Raw genomic sequence first — 24,804 nt, 5'->3', positions numbered from 1 at the left:
ACGTCTTCAATTATCACCCTTCAATTTATCAAAAAATGAGATTTGGGAACGTTGCGCGCATTTCGCCACACTTAAAGTGTGTCCGTTAAAATTTTTTATGATATACGTTAATTGTATTTGGTGCATTGGCCAATCCGTTGAGACAACGCGGGCATAGCTCGCAAGCGTGACACGCGAATAAATACGTCTGTCACGACATTTCCGAATAGTAATGTGATTTATGACTTTATTATTCAGACGTTTCAAGCGGGTGGCTGTCAATCACGAAGTTTTCAAATGTCGATAAACGCGCGGCCAAGCGTTATAAAAATTTCGTTTTTTTTTCTATAGCCGCTTCACGTATCCTGAATTACCGTGATACTCCATGAGCGAAAAAATACACGTGTAGAACGAATGCTTAGCTGCGTCCCACGCGATCCTTTGGTGATTAGCATTTTAATTTGATTATTATCTTCGATAATCCGGTCAATTAATGCGGAATTAAATAATCTTTAACTAGAGGGAAATTATCTCGAAATAATACGGGCAATTACGCAAAGTAAATGTTGCAGATTTGTTTTTTTTTGAAGATGTGCTATGATTCATATACTTTGTGATTCATGTTGGGATTACACTGATATTTCTGTGTGTCTGATAATAGAGTTTATCATTGTTGTATACGGAGAATCTCGAGGAAGATAAAAAATAAATCCGTATAAGAATTTGAATTCTTATGAAATGAGAAGTCTTATAAACACCGGAACCATCAAATTGTATATAATAAAATAAAATCATTAAGTTCTATAACGCGAATAAGAAGTTCTATCATAAAATGACTTGTCATAAAATTCATTCATATAAAGATATTCATTCAGTTAAGTTTTACTACACGATGGCTTGATAATTCAATATTGATTCTCGGTATCTCTATATAACTTTATATCTATGGGCACACAAACGAAACTGATAGAATATTTTATATATTCTATTCTGTATTAATTTTATTATTGAAAGTATGAATATTTAAATCAAATTATTAAATAACGAATTTGTATAAAATGTACAGTGAAAAGATCTTCCAGGAAATTTCTTTTTCATACAATAAACAATAATATTTTTATTGGTTTTTTTTTAAATATTAACATTTACACAGAAATTTAGAAAAAGTACGACCGTTTAAGATCGTTTAGTCAATAAAAAAAAATCTTTGCATCAAACGTCTAATTTTACGAAAAATTTATCACGTATATAAATGTCAATATAAATGTCAAAACTAATAATAACCGTTTTGTACGAGCTGTTATAGTGTTTTCTATATTTTTCGCGTAGCATTGCATTTATTCCATCACATTTATTCCATTGCGCATTTGTCGTTCTCCGTGGGTGGAAATTTTTAACGAGTGGTCTTTTCCTCCTTGGTCGACGCAGAAGACGCGTCGAACGTTGTGATTGTACCTGACTAAACTAGTTTACCTCGTAAATTACGTAAGCATCTTTGACAATGCACAACGACGTGCGATACCTGCGATCTGACACATAGAGTAGTGTGGGTGTTCTGATCTGATTGTGAGATGGACACCCTCCGCGATACAACGATGCGCAATGCGTTCACGTATGCACATGACGTACGCCGTGCCACATACGCTTGCATGTACGGACACGAGGTGTACATATGTACGTACGTTTATGCGTACATCTACTTGCAAACGAATATGTATTGAGTATTGAGACGTATGTTTGCGCGCTTAGAAGTCCGGAGTATACGGTGACGATTCTCGCACCTCCTCGCTAAGTGATCCGTACACCCCTCGGCCAGCTTCTGCTCCTATACAAATTTAAACTACGTAGAGCGGGCGCGTGGGGCGGGCGAGCGAGAGGCATGTGCGGAGCACGAGGAAGCCCGGCAAAAAGAAAAAAGACGGGAGAAAACTGAAGCGGCGTGTCTTCTTTTTTTCTCTGCCTTCTTACTTATCCATCTCGTCGCCGCACGCTGGCACGTAGGAGCGAAGGATGCACAAGATCTGAAGCGGTACGAGAAGGAGCACGGCGTGCTGGGTGTGAATCTGGGCTCCGGTCTGTCCGCGGGTGGTGGCCTCACGCTTCATCAGGAACTGATCATGACTATGCCCGGCACAGGTACGTATAAGCTCGCTCTCGTGTCTGCTGCAAAACCTTTCATTTTCTTCCCCTCAACAATCATTCAAGAGACACGATTCAAGGGAAACGATTAACGTGCAAATCACGAGTTTAAGGATGTATTGCATGTATTTTTTAACAAAATTAAATTTGATTTTAATATGAAAATTTGTCTATGAACATTGTGTTTGAAAGTAATATAGTTTGGCGGCACAATTTAGAATATCGATAAGAAATTATTTCATTAAGAAGTAGATGTGTGTTTTTAAAAAATAATTAAGATAAAATGAGACAATTTTCATTCAAATTATTAAGTTGTTAAATATAAATATTGATGTTAAATTGTTTATAATATTCATTTTTATATGGAAGATTTAAATTTTTAATTCCAGTCACTTTTTGCAGAGAGAGACCTAATAGAGACCATCCTTAACCTTTCATCTCACAATTTTGATAGTAGAATAGTGTCACGATGCTAAAAAGGAATGAATAAATAAAAGGAATTTAACACGAAGAATTTAATTGCATTACTTTATGCGTCTTTTATTTACGTTTTAAGATAGTATTGAATTCGTGAATGATTCACGATTGTGAATGATTGACAGATTTCATCTGTTCATTTAACTATCTGGATGGTAAATGGAAAGATGAATCGCATCGATTTTCCACGAATATTACATGAGCAACTGCTAAGTGTATGATATATTCCCAAAACGGATTGCGCGATGTTTTCATTATGAGTTAGAAGGCGAAACCATTCTGCTGAGTGCAATAGTATATTTTTATATCATTTGGGAGAAGTGTTTAAATAGATTGAAAAAGGTATAACGCGGTATTCATTTAACCATCATTTATCAGTTCATATTTCGTAATCATCACGATAAATTGCAATAAAAGTGTCGAAACTTAATATAACATAAGACAAGTTAAATTTATTAACAATTCAAAACTATTTAAAGCCAAAATACAATCATGCAAATATACAGATTTAGAAACTTTTATTTAATAATAACACCTACACTGAAAAAATGTACTAAATTTATAATATATATTTGTTTAAATAATATTAATTAATGTAAACATATACTTATTTAGTACAAAACTCATTAATTTGATTTCACTACTTTTTTATCGAGTAAATATTTATTTCTGTGCGCAAATGTTTAGAGTTAGTATTATAAAAAAATAGATTTTATATATATATATATCAAAAGTAGATCAATTAAGAATCAGAAATTTTTTTCAGTGCAGAACAATATCTTAAATCAAAATATCAATTTTCAAATTATTACTCCGGATTTGATATTAAATTGACCATGTCATTTTCACATGTCACGTTAACATTGAAGTTATATAAATAAAAAACTTAGAAACGAAAATGTTAATTAAAACGTGCATTAAATATAATTAGTTTAAAATTTAGTTATTGATTGATGTGCAGCACATGTTAAATTTAATAAGCGTAGTTATGAAATATCTTACCATTAGCTTGAATATAAATTTATTAATCTAAGATATTTAACAATTATTAAAATTAAAATAAAATTGATAACTGTCCATTAAATATCTTGATATTATTACAATGTGATCTGTAAAGAATAAAAAACCTTATTGATATTATATTTGTTCTGATCGATTTTATTTTATACTTTTTTTATATAGAGATTTTTTTATGTCGATTAATTTTGAATAAATAGAGTGTACACAACGTACATTTTATTTTCTATTTTTCAAAATGTAGAAGATATGTAGCAGAGAAAAATCTGGTTTTATCTTTTAACAGCCTTAGTCTTGTATATAAAGCATCCTGAAAGTTTGACGTAAACGTTTTATACATAACGAAAAATAAATTTAAAAACTATTTTTATTGAAATACATTTTATTTTTACAAGCAATTGAATTATTTTATTCTTCTTTTGACTTTTATTATTGTACTCTTTTGAGGAAATAATTTTTTTGAGAGTGCTTTATATTTATAACCAAGGCTGTATCTTTTTGATTAACAAGTAGAATTAAAAGAAACCGGAGAAAATTCAATACTTTACTTATTTAACCATGGCTCTGTATTTTAGGTAGCGCGGCGGCGATCGGGCAAGGTGATGATAAACCTGCGAAGCAAAAGCGACATCGGACGCGTTTCACCCCGGCTCAGCTCAACGAGCTCGAAAGGTGTTTCGGCAAAACTCACTACCCGGATATTTTCTTGAGGGAGGAAATAGCACTAAGGATCGGTCTCACGGAAAGTCGCGTTCAGGTAGGTGTGGTCAAAATGTACACTGCCGATGGCACGAAATGATTAATTTCAACGTGTGCTAGAGAACTTATCGCGTGACTTGACATTATGTCAGAATTGCGGGCTTTTGTTATACACGTTAAAATAGTTACAAATCAGCAAACTACGTTTGGACGCTTATTTAAATCGGTCATTGCATTAAAAAGAGGACATTGATCAAACTCTTTATAATTCGACTCACCGGAAATATTAATTATCTTTCATGCAAAAGTATTTCTAAGATTTGAAGATGAAAATGTAGTCAAAACATTAATTGATTTGAAAGTTTTAACGTATGTAATGCTATATATAATTGAAATCTTATCGCATTAAACTTCTTATTTGTTTTTGCGCATCAATGTACTTTCTGTGTACTTGACTCTTATATATGTGCCCTTATTAACTCATTTTATTATTATCTTTTCCCCATCAGAAAATTAGATTGAATTTCTTGTAACATATGCGCTTTGTGCAATCGATTCATTTATATAAGTGTTTCTCAGTTATTGTAATGATTTATTATTATTATTATTGTTATCTATTACATAAAATATGGATTTTTGCATGAGCAAAATAATAATACGCCGAACATGTAAGACCTAAAGAAAACATAATTTTATAAAAATTTATAAATATAAAAAGATAATATCTCTGACTGTAAAAATTTGGTGACACAGATATAATATTTGAGAAACGTTAAAGATATCATAAATTGTCACCATATGGTAACCTCGCGGCTATCCTCAGAAATGTATACTCAGATAGTACTGGAACTTTGGTAGAATCAATTGTGCCGGCCTATCTCGGCTTTTTGGATTAAAGTGAAACTTGGAGCAGTAGCTAAGCCCTCGCCCTGCGGGGTTCCGAATTTTGGTGGGTTTCACTTGGTTGCAAGGCGACCACGAAACTTTGCGGAAGTCCTGTCTCTGGCATCAGGAATTCCGGGATCAAAGATCCAGAAATTTCAACCACGATTCCCTCAAAAGCTGTTCTCTTACGTATCAATCTATTAAAGTTTTTTCAATATAAAGACATAAAAGATGTAAGATGATGATTTGGGAGAAGACGCCATTTAAGCCTTTATTCCTAATGTCATATAACTTCTTAATATCATTGAATTCAATTATGAAAAAATATTTATATTCTAGAGACCTTTTTTATTTATATAGATGAATGCTTTTAATATTTTGAAAAAAATTCATATATCATATCTTGAAAAAGTAACATCTTGCTCTTATACATACGAATAAGATGCCATAAACAATTAAATGATATGACGCAATAAACTTGCATGTTTTACTCATATATTTGCAATTTTTATTCATTTAAACAGCATTTAATTAATTTAAAATAATTGAATTATATAAAGTATTCCAAATTTTAATTTATATAATTGTTTTAATGTTGATATTAATTAGGAAAGATCATGTTTCGTACTTATTGTTATCTTCCCTCAAGTGCACCTGGAAGATGTCATTATAACATTTATGCATATAAAAACTATAACAAATTATATAACTTATACGAGTCATATGACTACTAAGAAATACTAATCAAAATCATATATTATTTGCTAGGTTTTACACTAAGCTGTATTTCGTCAAATCTTTTTCGATGTTGATGCACGAACATTTTCCGTTGATAATTGTGCAGTTTATTACATGCTTGCATAGAATATTCAACACGCGTTCTATGAAAAAGAAGCTATAAACAAAATACATTTTCCTCCTTGTGGTATTTCCTCTTGAGTCACCTTATAAGAAAGAACGATTTTGCTGAAAGATCTAAAATGTTGCTGGATACAAATCTAAAAATAGTTTTATTAGAAATTCAAACTAATTGATAGAATATAAAAAATTTTTGTAATATTATTATTTTTTTAGATTCCTACATAATTATTTTGATAGTCCAACAAAATTATTTTTAGATCTGTTTCTCCAGCAAAATTGTAAATATTTTAGCAAAATCGTTCTTTCTGTGTATATATGGATTTATTATCAATTATCATAATTACAGTTTAAACTCATTATTGTCTAACATGTAATTCAGAGATAAGTTTTATTTTAGGAATAAAATTTTTAGAGGAATGATTTATAAGAGAGAATTAATTATACTTAATATGCAGAAGTGTAACGAATCAAAAATAGCGCATATTAACGATAAAAATTAAAAATAAACACATCAACAATAAACGTCGGATCAAATTAAAAAAGACACAGTAAATCGAGGCATCTTCGCATTATAATTTAACGAGTATGATGTGTTTTTGACAGCAAGAATACATTCGTGATTTCCGCGATTTATCTAAATACGAAACTGACGGAAATTTCAGAATTTATGAAACGAGAAGGCTTGAATTTTTCTGTCTTATTTATGTAAGAGTTTATCGACCTCTTCGTTCGATTGTTGGGCGCATTATTAGCGCGTATTTGATTAAAGATTTGAAAGGAAAGTTAGTACGATAATGTTCCCTTACTTCAAAAGGAATACAATTAAAAAAAACCGATTTTCATAGTATTATCATGAACGATTTAATAAACATTGCCCTATCAATTATTAAAAGTGAACTTAATTTTATAATCAAAATCGTGACCACAATTTAAAAGGCTAAAAAACCATCAAGGTTGTCGCACAGCTTAAAAAAGATGTTTTTTAAGAGTTATGAAATGAAAGTGATAAAAATGACATTTGGTCATGTTATTTTTTTGCTGATATTTGATTAGTTATTAATTTTCTATCAAATTGAAAAATAATTATTGTTTTTTCTGAAAAACTTTTTTTATTATTTTTGAAAACGGAGGATCATTATTTGCTTTAAAATGAAAAATTTTATTTATAATAATAAAACTCAGAACAATAAAGAGCAGTCACTAAAAGTGATGAAAATTAATAGAGAAACTTATAAATTAAGATTCCAATTTATGCTTGCAATCAGTATTGATATTATTTTGTTTGGTTAGAGGATCGAAAAAAAATGCATTATATTGAAACTAATTTTTAAATGTGGATAACATTCTTAAATATCAATTACTCTTAATTACTCTTAATTTTTGCATTTTGATGACAATTTTATACGTTAAATTAATTTAAAAACCACAGTGCAGCTGGAAAATTATCTTTTCGATCGGATTTGACCAGCGCGATAGGGCAATTGTGACCTCCCCGCGGCTATCAGCTGACAGAACTTTTTTAAGTCTCCGGGGCACGTCTAGAAAAACGGAGTTAATAGAAATTCATGAAAATTTTATTCGCAACTTGGAGGCGTCAGTCAAGCTGGGCGTTGTGCTGCATACCAATCAGCCACGCTCCCTCTCGCGTGCGCGGATATAAATTCGCACATGCGATTGGCCGGATACGACGCGTATTCCCGTACTTGTTCTCTGTGTAACAAAATCTGTCTGCAGGGCGGAAACAGTTATTTAGATATCATCGATTAAGAGTACTTTAAGGTTACTTTACAATCGAGATAATCTTAGTTATGTAAGAAAGAAAAGCTTCTGCAATCAGTTGAGATATATCTCGAAGTTCACAGCGATTCGTGAACTTTAATTTGTGTCGCTTATAAGTTATTTTTCCACATGCTAATCTCATTCCGAGATATCGTTTTTTCAATATCCCTTATTCCATAATATATATTTTTAAAAAGTCGATATTTTTTTCTATTGCAATGTCTGCCTCTCGACTCGACGTAAATTTTATCATGTCACATGGAAAGAAAGATTTTGTTAAAGTCTAAATTTTTAGATAGATCGATTTGAAAATAATTTTATTAGACCATCAAAATAACTAGAGATACCCCCCAGTTGATTATTAGAATATCAAAACTTTTACCATATTGTTTATTATGTTTGAGCGTTCTATTTATTATGAGCAATTATTAAAATGGTCCAACGGAAATATTTTTACAGCTGTATTTAGTTAAATTTTGGAATATCAGAAAAATCATTGTGTGGTCGAGAATTAGCGATATAGAACTTCTTTCTGTTCAAACTCGCGTGACATATTGACCTCAGCGCTCACTTTCCGATTGTTTAACGAATTAGTGATTTCAAAGTCACCCGTGGTACTCGGTGACTTCTTTACCTCGGACTCTATAGTGGCGCGTGTCCATTTCGCTGAAGCGGGAAACGTCAGGCGAGAGGAAATTAAAAAAAAAGATGGAAAAGAAGAAAAAAGGAAGAGAGAAAGTAAAGGGAACGGGAGAGAAAACGGACCGGGATTCGTGGGTCTGTCGGGCGGCAGGCTGCCTAATTGAAAGAGGTTTTCTGTGGGCGAGGGTAGACATCAGCGTGAACGAAGCGTTTCCAAGGAAACCCGGCGGCGGGCACTCGTGTGGAGAGGGCCTTCGGCACCAATGGGGCTGCGAGGGAAAGGCGCCGGCGCTCAGCATCGCTATACTATCGAGCGTTGCTATCAAAGGTTTCTTGACTTGCCATGGCGGATTCATCGCATGTTTTAAGGACGGCCGAGTTATCCTTTTTTGTTTTTATTTTCCCTTCCTTTTATCACTTCCGCTCTGCCCGCCGATTACATACCATGCCGATTATTTCGCAGTAATGAACTTGAATAGAAAAGATCTCAATGATGCGCAGCATCATCCCTTTACTGCAGCACGCGGCCACCTCATCTCACGTTCTGGGATACCTAAGTAACGGTGCGTTTCCCTTTAATTATTATATGAGTCTGCGTATGTTTAAAAATTCCAAAAGTATTCTGAGAGAAAAATATTCAATATTGTGATTATAATTGCACTAAAATATGGTTAATAGCTCCATTTTTATAATTATTACTACTACAGTTTATAATTATTTTGAGTGAACAACGAGTTATAACGACAAATAGTTTTCTTTTCGTTTGGAAATTAATATAAATGCATATTGTATAATAACATTGCGAAATATCCTTTAATTTTTCTTATTAATAAAGCAAACGTCATTTAATATTTGAAAATGTTTTAAAACTTAAAAATGAATAAAGTTTATACTTGTTTATACTTGTTTAATATTATGAACATTTCACTCGTTACATTTTAAAGTTTATACTTGTTTATACTATAAATATGTTTTATAATTATTAGAGGAAAGTCCCCTATTATAAGATAGACGTCTAATAGCGGCGTTTCTGCTAAACTAATAACACTATCTATTGGTTCCACCATGAATTTATTGCTCTTGGATTGAAAACTATTTAGTAGAAAATTCATTATTAGATCATATCTGTAGTTATTGTAAAACAAGATTTTAAAATGGATATCTTCAACTTTTATTAAGATGAGCCTTTAAATCTTGTTTATTATTTAATAAATAAATATTTGGCAATAAATTCTTCATGTAGTGATAGAGTAAGATTGTACTAATAGAAAAATATGGGATATGTTGAATATGAGAATTGTTTAATTACAGAACATAGATTTGATGATCGTAAAACCATAAGACGTGGAAATTGTAATATGAGATACTCAAGGTATTGTAATATGAAATAATAGACCATGCTCTTATGTCAGTGAAAATCGTTGCTAAAGTATAAATGTTATTGTACAATAATAAAAAAGGAATGAACGTTGAATGCCTATTTCTGCGATGTTTGATTCCAACTACCTGAAGACAAGTTCTGGGTATAATCTATCTACTTATTTTTTACGCATACTGAATGTGTTTGTTTGTATTTTAGAATTAATTTAACATTAAATAAAGTTTTTTAATTGTAATACTGATATACTTTGCATTTTACTATTACGATTCTATCACGATTTCTCGGAGCATCTTATATTAGAAACACAATTTTTTTGACTTTGCGATTTACTCACTTTTTATATTTCTTTAATTTAAAAAAAAAAAGGAATTTGAATTAAATTTTATATAACACTATCTCAAAACTTATTAAGTTTCCTTCAAAATGATCTATTATTTTTTTAAATTCTGCCTATGAACTTCTAGCATTTACCAAAAATGAACTCGATATCTCATATATAATAGGGGCCTTTCCTCTATTACTTATAATAATTATATTTATAGTTCTACCAAAAATATAGAATTGAAAATGATGGTAAATAAATTATGGTAAAGTTAAATTATGGTAATTGCAACTTTTTTTTTTCATGTATGTCAAATTACAAATTGTTTAGGGATTAAAATATCTCGAACTATTTTTTAGATATGTCTACTAATTAATACTGACTTCTGTGCGAGATCGTTTTGTAATAAATATAGTTCGCGAAAAATTAAACATCGAGTGATTCAAATCAGAAGAAATTCTCTACGAACGGATTCCGTCCGTTTTTATAATCCTACATTGTATGCGATATAAATTATGACACTCTACATCTTATTCATTGATATTGCAAGCGTAAACAGCTCTGTTATATAATCATTGCATTAATGGGTAGAAAATTGCTCGCTACAAATGTGTACATAATAACGTGGCAGTTCTCTCCTCCCTGTCCCTCTAATAACTGCGATAGTTATACAAGAATTGCTTCGCTCTTTCATTGATACTGCTTATCCAATCATTCTTTACACGTTTGCTTTCGTAAATTTTATTATAACAATTTTGTTAAATACATAGGCTTTCAAGCCTATGTATTTAACAAAATATATTTTTGACAAAGTATATTTTTGATATTGAATTTTTTTTTATTTAATTTATTCTTATTGACTAAGTTTCATTTGTTTATAGTATTATATAAACAAAAGCAAAGATGTATAAACTTTTTTTGTGTTTTAAAATATCCAAATATTAGATGACATTTGCTTTATTATTAAGAAAAATTGAAGCATATTTCGCAATGTTATTACACAAAATATGCGTTTATATTAATTTCCAAACGAAAAGAAAACTATTTGTCGTTATAACTCGTTGCACTCAAAATTCGATCGATACCACATGCGATAGAGATATTTCGAATGCAAACGGCACACACACACACATACACACACACACACACACATGCGCGCGCGTGCGCGCGCGCACACACACACCTACTGCTGGTAGAGCGAACGGTCGCACGGAGAGATTAATCAGTCACCATTTTTCCGATCGAGCACAATGCGGCGGAACAATGGGAAGCATCTCTGATTAGCAACAAAATACTTGGGCTGGCGTAATGAAATATTACGGTTCATCGATTTGTAATTTATTATCGCACGAAGAGAGGCGTAATTGCTGCTCCATCTCTAATTCCCGTTAATGAACAACTATTAAATTGCATGGGTAACGCATCGTGAGAACTGCTGTACAAACAACAATTACTTCGAAGTGGCATTATGCAGCTATTCGAAATTATGTGTAACATTTAATTAACGTCTTAATGCAATTATTGTTGCGTTGCGAACTCGTTAGCGCGACGATATGTATTGTCCTAAGACGCGTATCGGCGATACGCACATTCCCGCGATAGCACCGCGAGATTTGATGTATGTGTATAGAATATAGAATATAGCGAATTACCAGGGATTTGCGCGTTTGTCCGAAATAAAATAATTAAGAGCCGCCGACTTTAGCGCTGAAAAATGCACGGATTTTTGGTGAGTGTTCGCTCCGCTTAATTAGTCATAATGGACATAATGAATTTTACATTAGACCGAGTTTTATCATTTTCGAATAAAAAAGGGTAATTCACGTACTCTCACATCCTCCTGGCGCGTTACCCGATTTGTGAAGCGGTATCACTAAGCGCAACCAACTTCCTTCTTCGAAATAGTCTGCATCGAAATAGTCTTGTAATTCTTGCATTTGATGTGCGTGCGACAACTGTTTTTTAAAAGTGCGAAAAATAACTTATTAAAACCCTCTTGCGATTAATAATTTTTGTTGGGCAAGAATACAGGCAATACGATATTCTAGCAATGTATAAAGTAATGTATAAAGTAATAGAATGATAATGTGGATATTCTGTTTTTTTTAAGTAATTTTTATATTTTTAGTTAGTCCTCAATTCAAAATCGCAAACGATCATTTATGAATCCTTTGTTGTTACACTTTCATAGAGTTTCATGGTTATCACACAGATCATAAATTCGCCGATTAATGCTGCCATTTTAAAACTATCTGTCGATACGAATAAAAAAAATATATATTTTTTATAATATATTTATGAAATATACTTATGAAATATACTTATAGAATGTCTCTTATTAATGACAACACTACGAATCAAATAACAATATGTTGAAAAAATTCTTGAAGACGTACAAATACACATAAGAAAAGTGAATTATAAGATAAAAAAATCAAACTTGTTTATTTTTTAACTTTTTAGTTTAAATTTTAGGGTGGTATTTCTAAAATGTACAGGGTGCGTCACCAAAATCCGGACAAATTTCAATTTAAATTTTCTGCTATATTGTGCCTCCACCAGAGGTTGTTGTTGGCGTCTGAGAAAGTCTGATACTTCTAGTAAATCATATTCTCAAAATGGCCGCGATGTTAAAACCAAGTGCGGAGTATAATCGAAGAGCCGCGATCGAAGCCTTCGCCTGGGCGCTCAGCAACAGAAATAATTCTTTATTTATTTCGGTTCTTTGGATAGAGATCAACCGTTTATGATGTTGTGGCTTTAGAACAATCTAACGGAAAGTTCCAGTATGCCGAGGAAGAATCACTCGAAAGAATGCACCGCGAGGACCCCCGCAGTCATTGAAAGGACTCAAGCGCTGATTTCGGATGATTCAGGGCAATCGTTGCGAAAATTAGTATCGATTGTTGGTGTAGCGAGCCAATAATGCGTCAAATCGCCGAGGAGGATCTTCGAATGCAATACAAATCGTACACATTAAAGATACGAGATGCTCTCTGAGGCTGCCAGGACAATCCGAGTTGCTCGCCTCGGCTTCCATTCTGGCTTCCCAATAGCTCAGATTTAAGTTCCTTGGACTATTACGTATGGAGTGTAGTTGAAAGGGTCATAAACAAGTCTCGGCATCCCAATGTGACGTCACTAAGGACTGCTATTGAGGCAGCATTTGTCGGCATACGATAGCGCTACATTACAGCGTGTGTGCGAACGCTTCAGACCGAGACTAGAGGCCGTCATTCAACCTAATGGAGGATATATCAAATAATTGTGCTCTACAGGAATCCTCCAAGTGTTATGTAAAAGGATTTTTTGTAATATTTAATTTTTCATTAAAAACATTTGGTTTAAAGAAATTGTTCGATTTGTTCGGATTTTAGTGACGCACCTTGTAGTACTTTCAGATAAAAATATGTAACTAATGCGCGTTTAAAAAAAATTTTTTTTTCGACATGTGAAGAAGTATTACTTTCTCTTCAAACAGCTGCCACACACCGTGTGTACCGACACGTTTTTGAATAGTGTCTCAACTGACAAAGGAAATTTCAAATTTCTGATTGATATCACGTAAAATTCGATTACGGCATAAAATTATACGGTCCGAAATTCGGATTACATTTTAACCTGTAGTGACAATGAATGGTTAACTGTTAGATATCAAAAGAGCAATGGTAATCCAATCCCTCGAGTTAAGTAACATTTTGTTACTTTTAACTTCTATATATATGTCAAAATGTAAGTCAATCTATTTCTGTAGTTAGTTCCAAAATAAACAACGTTCATGTTAACGAATGCACTTAGTAAATAATAAACTAAATTTGAATCAAATTTGATACATTTTCTTAAATTAAATTGTTTAACTCTACTGTTTTAGTTAAAATAATGACGTATATTGAGTAGGAACAGCGGCGATCTATAGAGATAAAAATAACTTATTGGATATAATTTGACGTAATTTGACATTATATAAATTTATTTAACATTGCTCAATAAAAAATACACTTGAAATGATTAATGCCTGTTTTTACTAATGTAGATTAACTTTAATCTCGATTCAACTTATTCTTTACATTTTTTTCGTTATAAGAATTTAGAAAAAGATGAAGAGTAAATTAAACAGAGATTAAAATTAATTTACATTGGAAACAGTTTGCAAAGTGCGAAAAATTGTTTAAATAAAAACAGACACTATGATGAGACACTATCAATGTAATCTAAATGTTATGTAGTTTTTTCCTTCCAAATTTTCAAAATTTGGATTCTTCCAGCTTTTCCAGATTTGAATTCATCGATAGAAAATTCTGAATATATTAAGATATTATCGGATTTAGAAGTTTCTTTTTCTGATTACATTTTTCTAATATCTTTTAATAAAATTATTCACGAAAATTTGCACCAATTGAAAATCTATAAGCTCGCAGTTTAAGATATCAGTTTCCCATGATAGAGCCTTACTGTAATCGAAGCAAGAAAAAAGTATAAGATATTGATGGAAATCAACGAAAAGCTATTTTCTTTGCAGATCTCTCTTCTCATCCTCTCGCAATAATATTTAGAATATTATTTCTCAATGGAAGCGTCGTTTAATGATTATGTATTATTTCGCGCGGTGTTAAAATGCGAAATAATGTGGGTCTGCCGCAGGCTCCGTCGCTCTCGCAGTGGGAATTCACGATTGACGCACGGGGTCAACGGCTTTTTTTCATGCGATGTGCACGGTTTTAGAACGCGCGAGCGACATTATTCCTTACCGTCAATCATATCCCGAATATTAATTCGCTGTGCTCGATGCTCCAAATAAAGTCCAATCATTTGAGAGACCGCAATGAGAGAAAGAGAGAGAGAGAAAAGAAAAGAGAATTTGAGACGAAAAGCTTTTTTCAACCGGACATTTATTACTAAGCCGACAGTTTATTTCGGGCGGCGTATCGGTACTTTACGGTTTTAATTACCCGTATTTTAATCCGCCCAGGAGACATTTTCTGTTTCGAGAGAGCGGTGCTGAATAGAATGAGCTTTATTAGACTGCACATGGTCGATTTAAATTTAATCATAATGAAGAGGCGATTAAAATTGCAATCGTCCACGGAATAGAACCCATAGCGCCAGGTAGTTAACGTCTGCTAACAGGCATTTAACTTAACTGCCTCAGGTAACTGCTCGTTTCTAGGCTGAAGGGTCCTTTCGATTGCCACTGTCGGAAATTTTATGGGACACGACCTTTCGTCGATGAGCGCGAACTTTCGGGGCCGCAAAAAAGAACAACTACCTAGTCTCGCGCGTGATCGTTTCATGGATTACCGTAATCGTGTTACCACTGATCCGACAAACTTCTTTCGATTGTTTGAGTTCCGGAATCGCAATGTGAAATCATTAATGTGAAAATGGCTAGTATCTCTCGAAACATTTTTTCGATAATGCCGTTTTATTTATAAAAATCAAAATTAGGTGGAATAAAAATATTTTCGCGATTCTCCTATATGCCATATGAGAATACTGTAGCAAAACCTCATCTATCTCGAGTGTAGTATTGGATATTTATTGAATATATGATATTTGTTGAATTAATCAGTAATTAAAAAATGATCATATAAGAGCAATATGAATTTCACACTTGTTTATATTAGATTATAATTAAGAGACAAATAATGTATTGCTATTGTACAACACTGATAAAATATACGGCATTGAAGGCAAATTAAGTGTTAGAGAATAAAGTAGTACAGTCACACACACCAAAGATAAGGCATCAACAAAACTATTGCTTTCAGGATTGCCTATCTGCAATTTAGCATATTTATTATCTGGAAAAACCTATTAGGAGAATTCCTTTTTACTCTTAAAAATCATAGATTGAAATTTTAGATGAAATTTTATTGATATTTAGAAAAATTTTTGGAATTTTAGATTTAAATTCTTTTAGATTTAGATTTAAATTGTTTTGTCTTACTTCCATTTCAATTTATCTCAAAGTGATATTAAGTAATTTGTTAATCTCTTACCTAGATTCTTGAACAAAAATATTTCAAAAATCTAGGAATTTTTTAGGAAATTTTTACAAGATTTAAGTGAATACAAGAAAATATTTACAATAAATATTTCCGCACACGTAGACACTGCGAGAAAAAATTTCTATATTTGTGATTACAATTATATGTTACTGCAATTGTGGTTTTACTGCTGCTATAATATTAATAATAATATTAATAATAATTATATGTATAATTTTCAATAAATATACATTAGCGATTGAAAATGACTATAATTATAGCTATTGATATTATTATTTTATATGATTGTCTCAAAAATAATTATAAAATATAATAATTAAAATCATTTTTATGCTGGTAATAATAACTGTAATTATAGTCACTTTTGGTTGCAAACTATGTATGTTTGTTAATAGAACTATACTACATATGGTTATTATTACTAATATTATTGTAGTAATAATCATAATTATTTATCATCACGATATGTAATTACAGTCACAAGTACCAAAAATGTTTTTCTCAATGCAATGCACGCACATGTGAGATTATAATTAATTTTGTATGAATAAGATTAGGTTATAATTAAGGAATAAATCAGGGGGATATGATAAATCACAGTAACTGTGAGACATAGTCTTTTGGAGAAGTCAATGGCTAAGCGCGTGACTTTTCTCGCCTCGATATATCGCGAGTTCCAGAAGTCACATATGCCACGAGAGAGATGGTAGCTCGTCCACGGTAGCGGGTGCCAGAGTATTGCTTTCAAAGTATCCCCCGGGAACCGGATGAATGGCGATGTCATTCGACCGTCCTTTGGGATAAGCAAGTGACTGCAGCGAGGATAAATGTAGTTCGTTATTGTCTTGCCCCGAGAAATGGGAAATGGTTTCGCGTTGCTCGTGTCGGAGAACTTACCGCGGCTTTTTCCAACTTAAAAGTGACGTTTCCATATTCGTGAGTTTTATAATTACGACAGATATTAATTTTTCAATCTAATTTTTATTATTATACAATTGCTGAATGACGATTAATTTATGATTATATACAAGTCAACGCGAAGTCTTCGTCTATTTATTGCATTTAAACGTTATGATTCAAAGGGAGAAGTTTCAATGAGTTGAATATCCCCGGAGTCGACAGCTCGCGACTGGAAAAGTGTTCCTTTGAAAATGTTAATTATTTATTAGGATGGACCGTCCTTGTCACATCGCGCTTGTCATTATCGATAAGCTTTTATGAACGAGAAATTACGAGCCGGGGAATATATCCGATTCGAGCAATATCGTCCCGCAAAGAGTCAATAATTCCGCCGGTCGACTGTGCGCAAAGGAAACGCGAGTCCGAGGACGTTTATTGCAAAATCAATACCTTTAACGCGAAGTTACGGTATCGCGCGTGCGGTATCGAAAGTCGAATATGATCGAGATGCGATATTGAGCTATAAAATTTCCGAGCGATAAATTATCGCCGGTTCACATTGCGGACGGATACACATTTGGCGTACGGCCGGACATGTGTACGCGGCAATCGAGTGTTTTACGACGATGCATCAAGTTACTATACTGCGAATCACTCTCGAGCATGAACGAGCGTTAAATCATCGTCACGTTGTCGCATGCACAGAGTTGGGCATCTTCTTCTAACATCTTTCATAAATAATCTTTAATCTTTCTTTCTTACTTCCATAGGGATTGCAGTAGATTGCACATCGCGTCGAAAATTCTCGCAATAGATTAAATAGACCATATTTTATGTACAGGATATAAAATAAATCTAAATAAATCTAAACAATAAGAAATAGAAATGGATCAATATATGACGAGTAAAGGAAAAGAATTTTATTCCATTGAAACGAATCTTGCAATTAGTATATATTGTAGATACTTAACTCTGCCATTCTATGCGGTTTATCACATATCTATCACAATATCATAGACATCTGCGATATAAAAATATTGCATAAAAATGAACATATTGTAACAATTTTTTTGTTTTTGTTTTTTTTTTCAATTGAAACGTCACATATTAAAAGATATAATGATAATAACTAACAAGCAAGTACATATCTTTATTATAATAAAAAGTTATAGCATTATAGCAAAATAAAAGAAATCTTGGATATGTCATATTAAGGCTGTAATTCACGCTCACAATGCTCTTTGAATTATTTCGTTTTTGTTATTTATCAAATGTTAAACAAGAACAAATGATGCTCATGAGTGTTATGAGCGTGAATCGGACCGCAGCCTAGAAATGGCATCGAAGGGTTAATAATAATTAAAATGAATTTATACAAAAATTTATAATTTTAATACAAATAAGAAAGAAGCTTTATTAAAATTGCTTTATTAAATTTGCCTTGTTTAAAATAAGTCTTTTGTATTTAAAATTTACACAGAAATATTATTAACTCTTCTATGCCACTTCTAGGCTGCGGTCCGATTCACGCTCATAACACTTATGAGCATCATTTGTTCTAATTATTAGATTTTTTTATTTTACGCAAAAAAAGTAATTGTATATTGATATCGTTAGAATGACAGTGTTACGAGAAAGTTGTTTGTATTACATGATCTTATTTCACGATACCTCTGTGTTTTTCGAAGTATCTCAAGGAAAGGTTTCGAAATGAAATGTAAAAATTTTGTTTGTTGTTTTTTTTTTCATTATTAGCATTTTAAAATTTTGAAACAATTTATGATAATATTTGTAAAAGTCGCAATGATATATCGATTCGCTTTTCCTTGTATGAAATGGAACTTCGGAAAGCGATGAAAAAGCGTAAAACGCGTGCGCGACTCTCGCTTCGCCACCGCCGCTTCGGCCCGCTTCTGCGTCGCGCTGCGAAGATCCAGCGCCTCTGCTATGCAGTGGTCTATGCATTTTAAGGGAGGGGTGATTTTTAATGCCGTATAAATATGCATAGGCCGCGATATTAGCTCTTACGTGTCGCCGCCCGAAAAATATCGCGTATAGGGTACGGCACGAAACGCGTTACACGCATACGGATGCGCGCGTATGTAACAAGGTCGGGGAGAAAAGCATCCCCGTGTAGACGTGCGAGGTAACAGGTCCGCGGAAGGGCATTAGGGTTCTCGATGGATAAATTGTGTCGCCGCGATGACCCGAGGGAGCATCATCTAACGCCCATTTTGTTATGACGTCTGCAATACTGAATAATTTCGAAGCGAAAATCTATAGGTTCATCCGATTAATGAAAGAATTGATTGTGAGGATTTTTAATGTGCATATGTACTTGAATTGTAAGAAATTGTAATTCTATGAGAATTAAAAAAATTAAATAATGGTATAGTTTAATATAGAAGAATTCACACTATCGAGAGTGTAATATACAATAAATATATTAATGAGAGTGTAATATATAATAAAATATATTAATAATAATAATAATATCATTTGTAATATTATAGGTACATTTTTCGTAAATGTATGGTGCCATATAAACTTTTGCGAGCAAGTTTATCCCAACAAGTAAATCCAGTTCCACGAGCAATTCGAGCTAATTTGACGACATGTATCGTAAGCCGACGATATTGCGCCCGTGAAATAATAATAAAGTATAAATGGATCAAGTTTATGGTCGAGATGCATGTGAGAGTACCGAGTATGCATTTTATCGTCGTGTTTCGCGTCAAACCCTTTATGAGATTATGTGCTCTAGAGAAAACTGCTTACGTTTCTCTTCTTGCCATGATAAATTTTTGGAATCTTCCATTAAACTTGCGCCATTTATTATTTCTCATATTTGTGCTAATGAAATAGTTATTTTCTCAGTAATAACATTCGAAATGTAAAACAGTACTGTTGTTTTTATAATTTTCGCATATTTAGAAAGTTTTGTATAAAGATAACACGGAGAGAAATAAATTTTAATTAATTTTTGTTTTTCAACAAGTAATGGATGTTTGTAAAATTTTTATACTGGAAAATATAATTTTCCAAAAATTCCATTACCCTTTAATTTCTAGAATTTCCATTTTGAATTCCTTATATAATAATGCAAATTTGTAATACATGTATATATTTATAATATATGTATAGCCGTATGAAATATATATTATAAAAAAATTCAAATATCTTTTACAATATGTGAAATGTAATGATATAAAGCTATGTTTATATTTAATTTTAAGTAAATTTAATTTTAAGTAAATTAAGATAATAAAGTTTATTAGCAATATTTAAGGTAAAAAATGACTCATTTATATAAAATTTTTAGTATCTATATATGATAATTCTTATACATTTTACTTTATAAAGTAAAAGAAAAAATAAATTATTTAAATTTGAAGAGATTTTCAAGTGTAAGGTCCTTCTCTCTAAATTCATTACAATGGAATTTCACTCTACAAAGAATGAAAATTAAGTCAATCTTGGAAAAGAGCGATTCAATTTTCAATCTTTAAGAGTGACACATTTTACTCTTTAGAGTGAGATTTACTCTAAAAGTTTTAAAAAGTTGATTTCTTAAAATTTGTAGATGATAGAACCTTTTTAAACAACTAAAAATACATAAGAATCATCATTAAGAAACAGAAATCTTATCACTAAATCGGTGTCATTAATGTGTTCGTATTGTTCGAAATAACAATGTGTAATATATTCATGTGCAATATTCATATTACATAGACGTGTCGTAATAATATATCAAAATAATCGATTTTTAATTCCACGTTAAAAGTCAGGTGATTCACTAATGGCACAGCGAAAATCTCTCTTCTGATGGCGCAATGCAACATGAAACAGTGGGCGGTCCGGGTAATGCGTCTTGCTACCCTCAGACTCCGTCTCCCGACCACCGTCATCAATCAGGGTCACATCCTGCAAACACAACTTATGTAGTATTTATTTTCATTAAATTTATCACCACCTGGTCCATCCAGCGCACGTTCTTTCGTTGACTCATGAAAACATGTTAATTATAAAAAGATTTCTCTTGAACTATAAATAAGGCTAAGGAATATAAAATAGAATAATTGCGATAAAGTGCATTGATGCTTTCATCAATAATATTGTGGAGATGAAATATTTAAATGTATAGAAAATGCAATAAAAATTTATTATTAGCGATCGGAAACAATTTCACAAAATTTATAATAATTTTAATTTATAAAAGCGCTTATAAAAAAATCTTAATGTTTTTTCTCTTATTAAAAGATCTTAATATTTTTTTATTTATCTTTTATCGATCTTATATTTCAAACATTTTTCTATCAAATTCTTTTTTTCTTCTTTTTGATCTATGCAAAAATAATAATGCAATCGATCATGCTTATTGAAAAAAATTGATACCAATGATAATTTAATTATAAAATTTACGCAATATATTAGATACCAAAATTCGCTTTGAATAATCTTCTTCGCTTAAATTTGATATTTAGTTAATTAAATATTTAATATGCGATAATGTAGATTTATCGAATTAAAGGCTATTACCTTGTTGTACAAAATATTAATTCGTTACAAAATATTAATCCTGTAAATCGACTATTTGAGACAGTGAATCAAGATTTCATCGCGAAAAGCTTCTCCCATCCCGAGCGGAATCACGAAAGAGAAACGTTATCTCGTTTCGTGGCGATTCGAAGCGTTTTTCCGCGAAGTGAGTCGAACTATTCTTCAATGGCGTGCTGAAAGCTACTTCTATATATCTTGTGGCCTCGGGCAGATCCCGCCGCTTGCCTTGATGGCAAGCTCAATTTATATCAGCGCCTGCTGAAACCCCCTTTACGAGGTCTCGCCACCTCTTCCCCACCCCCCTAAACCTCACCCTAACCTCAAACCACCCTTGCCTGGCCAATGCTCGCTTCTTGCCACCTTTCTTGCCTCCCCTTGAAGACTTCGAGGGTTTTTCCAGAGTTAAACTAAGCCATTCGCGATCGACGGAAAGAAATAGAAAAGGTCGCTTCTTGAAAATCGCGATCTTTACCATCTGCTATGATCTTTTGTCGTTGTGGAAATGTTTTTGGGAAGCATTATACTTTGATTTGATAAAACTATAGTCCCAGCTGAGGTGAATGAAATATTTTTAAATCCCGTTTTTTAATGAAATATATTTTATACACACACACACACACACACACACACACACACACACACACACACACACACACGTGTGTATATAGTTGTGAATTAATTATTATTTTAAAGATATTAAATAAAAATATAATTAATTACAGTCTCTTATGAGTAAAATTAAACACATCATTAACGGGATGATGATACAAATTTATTTTTATTATTTATTATTTATTATATTATTTATTTATATTATTGACAAAAATTTGTATCTTGTTTCTGTAAAATTTTGTAACTATTGGAAATCTACGATTTGATAATGTATTATCGTTATTGAAATATCGATTGTGAGTACTACCATTATATCACAAATACGCGTTCAACGATGGAAAATAAATCATTTAACGAACGGAATTACTTGATTCTGAAATTAATGAACAGCAAATTATAAATGTAAATAGTCTGTCATGTAAATTTTGCATAAGCCTCTCGTGTAAAAATGTCGGCGAGTAAATTTATGGCGATTTTTATCATGCAGAAGAGAAAATGTGCACTAAATATAAATAAGCGTATCACATTGTCTCTAAATACAGGTTTTAAAATATTAAGATATTTTTATTAATAGAATTTATAACTATAAGAATATATAGAACGTATTTTATATAAAATTTGTATTGATAAATTAACATAAATGACACAAATAAATAAAAATTGTAACTTAATAAGAGAAAAATCTTTCTTTAATAGAAAGGTAAATGATTTACCTTTTAAAGTTTTTATTATTAATTTATTTGATTTATTTTACTTTTAATTTATTTTCAAAATCACTAAGAAACTGTTTTTAGTTTATTATTTTAAACATTAAAAATTTATGAAGAGAATGCAGATTTTATGAAGAAAAATGTTTAGCTGTCATATGTTTTTGTGGCACTACTGAAATATATGTATGTCTGAATTTTTACCAAAACCGTATTTCGCAATACAACTCGTACAACTCGAAATCCGCCCGCGATCTCGAACAGTCGGATTACTAGAAGAGTCGATGTCGATTTTATGAAACTAGCAATGTCCGTATCCACCCTCATCCTGATCCCAGGTGTTTCCTGGGAACAGCTGCCATGGCGCACGCGCCCCCGCGCCAACGAAGCAGTGATTGATCAATTTTTAAAAAGCAATGTTCCTAATTGACCCGCCGCGCCGGTTCGCTCTTCGCCAGAGCGCTTATATCTTATGAAAAGGCATCAGTCAGAGCATCTTAGTCATCGAAAGGTGTGTTCAACTACAATTCATGCCAGTTGTTCCTTTTCGAATACCCTTCTCTGATTTACTCGCTCACAATAAAGCACCTATTGGTTATCGTTCATCAATCGAATATCATTCATTAATACATGTTTGATAAGACATTTAAATACATATAATAATATATATCGCTCATCTGCTACAACAATGCAAATAAAAAAATTAAGTTTTCTAGAAAATGAATTTGAATGTTTTTATTCATTAAAATGTTGCACTAAATTAACTTCAATTTTGATGCAATGTTGATGTATTAACTGATTGTAGAAGAATAAAAGTATGTAATTTTTAAGTATGTTTTTTCTTTTTCTTTTTATCTCTATTCTTTTCTGTAACTAAAAGAATCACAATTTTTAAGATGTGTTCATTATTGTAACAAATAAATATATTCCTTAGAATAAAATGTTTTAATATATTGATATGTTTGTGAAATATTGTCGAGATCGAAACTTTGATAAATTTTTTTGTAAAATCGTTCAGCTCAGTTATTTAACAGCAACAAAAATGGATCGTATGTAATAGCTAAATATTTTGTCTCCTTCTCTCTTTAAATGTTTAATGTTAAAGATAAAAACTGCAAGAAAAATTTCTTGATTAAAAATCAATGTTTATCTTTTTTTATTAAAATATTTTTACATAAAGAACAAACTATTTTATGCTGAAATAAATTTCCAATTATTTAATCAGGTCTTTTAATTATTGAAGATTACAGACTTTAAGAACAACAAAGAAATAAGTTCAAAAAGTTCTAATAAGTATAGATTCAAAAACGATTGCAAAGATCTATTGATCTTTGTTTACAAATTTCGAGCTGATTTCTAAGTAAATTTCTGAGGAGTAACTTAGTATGAGATTACACTTCGTCCAAAACAGTGAATTTATCAGATTTGATCGAAATTATGTCTGTTTATTCTAATTCCGATGTTTTATTATTTAAAAGACTAAGAAATATTTTAGTAATCATTCGTTTTCGGATCTATGTATATTAGAATTTTTGATATATCTTTTATTGTTCTTAAAATCTGTGTCTTTTTTGGAAACACCTTGTATATTACATAAAAGTCTACTAATGAAGCTCATAATAATATTTGTTGTCATATATAATAAAAAAAAATATTATATTTAAAACTAATATTTTTTTATATTGATTCATTTTGCATTATTTGTTATGCGGAATTATTATTTCGTGATATTTTAATACTTTAGAAGAATTAATAACTCATCATTCCTTAATAAACATACGAAATTATATTTGTGAAATTGATATTACATTTTGTGTGTGTATGTGTGTATGTGTG

The 24,804-nt window shown here is 31.7% G+C and overlaps 1 protein-coding gene across 1 annotated transcript in view; it reads left to right on the top strand.

Moving 5' to 3' along the window:
- Window positions 1-24,804, top strand: part of LOC105626662 (homeobox protein orthopedia-like) — a 44,722-nt gene that overhangs the window by 4,389 nt on the left and 15,529 nt on the right. Inside the window, exons 2-3 of the mRNA XM_012207956.1 lie at window positions 1,981-2,115; window positions 4,188-4,369. Of these exons, the coding sequence (XP_012063346.1) occupies window positions 1,981-2,115; window positions 4,188-4,369 (317 nt within the window). The remainder of the gene's footprint in view (window positions 1-1,980; window positions 2,116-4,187; window positions 4,370-24,804) is intronic.

This window comes from Atta cephalotes (assembly GCF_000143395.1).
Source record: "Atta cephalotes unplaced genomic scaffold scaffold00006, whole genome shotgun sequence".
NCBI lineage: Eukaryota > Metazoa > Arthropoda > Insecta > Hymenoptera > Formicidae > Atta > Atta cephalotes.
The sequence above is the reverse complement of the archived record's forward strand: the minus strand, read 5'-3'. Positions and strand labels throughout refer to the sequence as shown.